General features: G+C 33.2%; 1 protein-coding gene across 1 annotated transcript; it reads right to left on the bottom strand.

The window, feature by feature from the left end:
• Positions 1–1,837: 1,837 nt before the first annotated feature.
• LOC133831010 (nuclear transcription factor Y subunit B-10-like) lies at positions 1,838–4,870 on the bottom strand. Its single transcript, XM_062261168.1, has 6 exons — positions 4,696–4,870; positions 4,261–4,496; positions 3,534–4,104; positions 3,346–3,426; positions 3,156–3,206; positions 1,838–2,221 (listed from the first exon to the last, which is right to left on the bottom strand). Exons 2-3 carry the CDS (start codon positions 4,476–4,478, stop codon positions 3,831–3,833), a joined length of 492 nt encoding a protein of 163 aa, XP_062117152.1. The 5' UTR covers positions 4,479–4,496; positions 4,696–4,870; the 3' UTR covers positions 1,838–2,221; positions 3,156–3,206; positions 3,346–3,426; positions 3,534–3,830.
• Positions 4,871–5,579: the final 709 nt, after the last annotated feature.

Consider the following 5,579-nt stretch of genomic DNA (forward strand, 5'->3'; position numbering starts at 1 on the left):
AGATCTGTTTTCCCTGCTAAAAGCCTAGCTGAGGCAGTCAAGAAAAACAAGCTCTGCTTGAAAGATTTGTATCACCGGTTACTTAACAAGGAAAGAGTAGCCTTTGCTAACGTGGTCTGGTGCTCCTTAGCTGTGCCTAAACATAGGTTCATCTTATGGCAAGCTACACTTGGTCATCTACTCACTCGAGACAAGCTGCACTACTGTCATCTGGAATTGCCTTCTTTGCTCTGTCCGGTTTGTGAAGAGGAGCAGGAATCCCATGCTCATCTCTTTTTTGCTTGTCCTTTCTCTCAGCAGGTTAGAGCTCAAATGGAGGTCTGGCTGGGTAGGGATATACGGCCGAGCATGTATGAGAATTGGTGCTCTTGGATGGTTGGTAATCCGAAGGGTCTGAAGCATCAAGTATTTGCTGCAGCTTTGGCAGCAACCGTGTATATGATATGGAGGAATAGAAACCACTTTGTTTTTTAGTTTAGTTCTATGTCTGTTGGCAGTTTTATTCAATTGATCAAGTTCTATTTGAGAAATAGACCAGCCAAACTTCCTAAGTTGAAAATTAGGAAAAGTGATTTAGCATTTTATGAGACTGTTGTTCAGTTGTAAGACTGTTTAATTGGCTCGGAGGAGCTTGGGCTGTAATTGTATTGTTTGTTTTTCAATATAATCATTCTTTTCGTCAAAAAAATATATATATATATATATACTATGCTAACAAAATTATATACTACCATTAAAATATATACTATGATACAAAATTATATACTACCATTATGTATAATAAGATAGAAACTAAATTTCATAAAAAAAAATGAAATATCATACACGAAAAACATATACAGTAATTGGAAAATAATATACCAACAACTCATAAAAAACTTAAAAAATCAATATAACTTTAAAATAAAAACTAATATACATATATCACTTTATTAAATTCATACGCTCATAAATAAATAAAAAGAGTAATGATTTGTGTATTCAAAATATACACTCAAATATTACATACAGTAATGTGACAACTTAACCTAACCAAACACATTTATTAAAACTAAAACTCACTGTTTTAAAAATGTCAAACGTGCATATTTTGGATGCACAAATCATTACTAATAAAAAAAATTATAAAAATTGACAATTCAAGTAATCAACAAAGTAAAATAGCTATTTCTTTACAATTTAAAAAATGAAAACATTATCTTCTTGATGCCATTGTTTTGGACCATTTACTATAATTTCTCTTAGGTTTATTACCTAGTCTCTTCAAAGATGAGAAAAACACAATCTACCATAGAGAGGTCAAGAAGAATAAAAAGTGATTTAATAAAGCTTTTAACATCATTATTATAGCCGATTTATACGTTTTTACTTTATTCAAAGAAAACATATTTTATCTTTGAGCATATATATTAGCAAAATCAGATATTAACATTTCCATATCGACCAGGACTTGCAGCATATATTAAAGACCATAAAGTTTCAATCAACTTTTTCCACGTTGAAAACGCATTCAAAAAGCCATACCACTCCACAGATAGCATTCAAAAACCTACGATGCTTCTCTCTAATTTGCCACTAATTCAACATCAAAAGTCATATATCAATCAACTTTGCGTGATTTCAGGTCAGCTTAGTGGGAGGATTTTGTTTAGATTGCTGCAATTGAAGAAAACCATTAGGCCTTTCAAACAGCATGAGATTTATAATTACCTGTACAATTTTCTATCTTCTTGGCTTGCTTGGTATCTCTTTTGATTGAACCTCAATTATTGAACCGCCAAAAAAATGTGGCATATCTTGCATGCACAAGTAAAAACCACTACATTGGCCTTAGGAATATGAAAATATAGCATGAATTTTTCCAAACCAGTATATCAATAGTCCTAGAAATAAACAGTTGTACAGATAAGATGGCAAATTACTAGATAGGGCTAAGATTTACACAGCACAATCTTTTAATAGTAAAATCTACCCAACCAAATGATCTCCTAAATATACAAGCATTACCACAATATAATTAGACATGGGAATCAGAACCAACCCAAGATGTCAGTGTGTTCACATTAGACAAATAGCTTACTATGAAATTTGTTGGTGGGGCACGGACCAATATCTTCTTCAATGGAAAACTGAATTGAATTATGGCATGAATTGAAGAAGAATCGATATCTATTACCTACTCCGAGCCTTGCATAGGAACCATCATATGTTGAGCCTGTGACTACATTCATTAGATAGATACAGAAGTATTAGTGCCAGAATTCACAACATATGCATTTATCAAAGACAAACAAAATATTAATTGTGTGCTGCTATGCTACCCAGTGCATCCATCCCATCTTTCTTAGGATGATATAAGGCCTATCATGCAAAATTCATCTATAAGAATTAGCGGATGAGTTAAACATCAATACAAAAGTACTCACAACATTGTTTTGAATTACAGAAGCCAGCAAGCATTAACTTTAAAATTTACTAATGCTAGGACCACAAAGAAACACAACAGTATTGCCTATTATAACATTTAGTTATGTACATGTCTCTTTTCTATAACTTAAGCCAACTATTTGTATCTAAGATTCATTTAGCTATTCTTATTTATTTATTTATTTTTAAAAAGATTCACTTCAGTGATTGAATTACATACACCTAGTTCAAACTTTCCTTAACTAAACTAAAATGGAGGAATTAACAACTGGACAAATTCATGTCCTCCCTCATTTAAGTTGTGATACCACAACCAACAATATCCCTTGAGCAAGTATATCACAAAACAAAACAAAAGTGATGCAATTACTGAATAAAGACCCAACCCCAACCAAAAAACTGCACTAAACTCGAACAAACCCCTATATGAGCAAAGAGCTACTCCCTGTTATACTTGCAATTTATTATTCAGTATATAAAAAATAGTACATGTATTATAACATACGGTATATGTCAAAAGCATATTGGTTTTTTAAAATAACACAAAATAGTGCAAGAAATTGCTTCACCAACTATAGGTTAAGTTCTTTTTAGCTACAATCTGTATAAAGATATGGAGAAGTGCTATAAAGAATCTAACATCTATGAGTGCTAACTTCTAAAATTATGAGAGCAACATTGTTAGTAATAACTATTAGTTAGTTACAAGAGAGGAGAAAAGAATTTACTTGAGAATTTGCATAATTAACACCTTGCAAGAAAGAGCCTTGATGTGCAATCTGAAAGATTAAAAATAGGCCATGTTAACTGTTAAGTACATGAGAAGCTTCAATTCTATAAAGCACCTTTATCCTATTAATAAAATTTGAAAGGAAAAAATAAAAAGTGGAAGTACTTTAACAGATATTAATTATGAACCTGAGCATTTGGACTAGGGTGAATATCTTTCTTAGTGGACGTGGATGAATCTCCACCTTTTGCAGAACCCTTGGTGTCACCCTGTCAGATATAAAGTTTTGCAAAATAAGAAAGAATAAACTCCAAAACATATCAAGACAGAAAAAAAGTCGAAAACATTGTAACTAAATACGAACAGTTTCACTTACCTCCATCTGCAACATCCCACATGTGACACCCAAAAGCAACCAAAGAAAACAAAAAGGGAGAAAATGAGCTTGTTAGTTTAAGCTTGTAAAGAAATCCTCATATCCAAATTAAACTCCATAACTGCATATCATAAAGCTTAGAAATTGAAGAAGAAAGTATAAAAAGATCTCAGCTTTCTTAAACAAAAAAAATCAAAATCACCCAAAAAAATTCATGATAATAAAAAGAAGAAGAATAAATGAGCTTGTTAGCTTAAGATTGTAAAGAAAAGCCTATATCCAAATTAAATTACATAACTACATATCATAAATGCTAAAGCTTAGAAATTGAAGGTAAAAACATAAAAAGATTTCAGCTTTCATAACCAAAAAGATCAACATCACCCAAAAAAAAAGTTCATAATAATGATAATAATAAACATGTGAGGCCATATTCTTTACCTCTCTGTATCTAGTCAAATAAATCTTTAGTGGATCAATATAGTCTTCAAACCCTAAAGTAGCCATAGCCCAAAGCAAGTCATCCCCATTAATTGTCTTCCTCTTTTCTCTCTGGCATTTATCACTAGCCCTGAACCATGATTCAAATTCCAAAACAAACAAAAAAAAATGAAAATAAGCGAAATTCAAAACAGAACATAATAATAATAATAATAATAATAATAATAATAATAATAATAATAATAATAATAGAAGTCAAAATCGATTTCAATTTCAAATTACATACTCGCTTGTGATGAAGCTGATGAACTCAGAGACGCACTCCTGTACAGTCTCCTTGGCATCCTTAGCGATTTTTCCATTAGCAGGAAGAGCCTTCTTCATGATCCGACTAATATTAGCTATCGGAAGATACCGATCCTGCTCACGAACATTAGACCGCGGGCTCTGATCGCCGCCGCTCTCGTGACTTCCTCCACCTGGACTCGCCGGAGCTTCAGCCATCGCTGCAAACCCGAAACCCTAAACCAACAACACGGCACCACCAACCACCAAAGAAGTACAACAACAACAAAATCAAAACCAAAACCACAAACCCTAGCTCCGCCATAATTAAGCAAAAGAGAAACGAAACATGAACATACACATAAATATACATATATAGAGAGAGAAAGAGAGAAAAAAAAACAATGATATTATATATATATATAATGATACCGACCAGTAGAGTAGTTGGGATTTGTAAAATTGGGCGCGAGAGAGGGAGAGGCTTTAGATCGGGTGAGAATGGAGGAAGATCGGACGCTGGAGAAGGAAGGAGGTAGGAGACGACTGAGATTAGAGAGAGAGCTTTATCAACACCGTTCGTTTTTTCTTTTTTCTTTTTTTATAAACAAATAAATTAATAAAATAATATACCTTTTATAAGTAAATAAATAATTTCCATTTTTTTATTCATATTCCTTCTGTTTTTCTGCGTTTGCACTTCTCTCTCCCGTTGTCTCAGTCTGATTAGCCCACGTGTTTCAACTCTTCTCTCCTCCCTTTACGACGTCGTTTGAGGTTATCCGGTTGTGTTTAACATAAATAACCTTTTTCATTATTATTATTATTATAATATTTTGGGATATTTGCCACAATAATGTGTATGTAGTTAAGTTTGTTGCACTTAAATGTTTATGTAAAAAATTTTGCGACAATAATGTCTACTGTTAATGTTTTGGTGCAGCCGTTGGTCCCTGAGTCATTAGGGGTATACAGGGTATACGTGGCACAACTTGATTGGGTTAAATTATTAAAATTTAAAACAAAAATAATTAATATTATGAGATTAATAACATCTCTAACTTAAAAAAAATTTATGCAAACCTCGCAGTCACAAAACATCCCTAGAAAAGACGATCGAACACCACCTCGATGCTTTCCCCCCAACCTCACCCTGGCGCTCTCCCCCCGACAGTATAGCACTTCAACCCACTAGAAGAGAACTTGTAATTCCTTTGAATTGGGGGTTAGGGCCTCTTTTGCAGTAGGTTAATGGAGATTGAAAAAAAATTGCCATAGTCGACCACCAAGGCCAGTGGTAGAAAGAACGGCTTGGACAAA

This window comes from Humulus lupulus, chromosome 4 (genome assembly GCF_963169125.1).
Source record: "Humulus lupulus chromosome 4, drHumLupu1.1, whole genome shotgun sequence".
Classification (NCBI taxonomy): domain Eukaryota; kingdom Viridiplantae; phylum Streptophyta; class Magnoliopsida; order Rosales; family Cannabaceae; genus Humulus; species Humulus lupulus.

Coding starts and splice junctions, on each gene's coding strand:
- LOC133831010 (XM_062261168.1), bottom strand. CDS start 4,478: ATGGCTGAAGCTCCGGCGAGTCCAGGTGGAGGAAGTCACGAGAGCGGC. Junction 4,105..4,260: donor ATCAGCTTCATCACAAGCGA/GTATGTAATTTG, acceptor ATCATGGTTCAG/GGCTAGTGATAAATGCCAGA.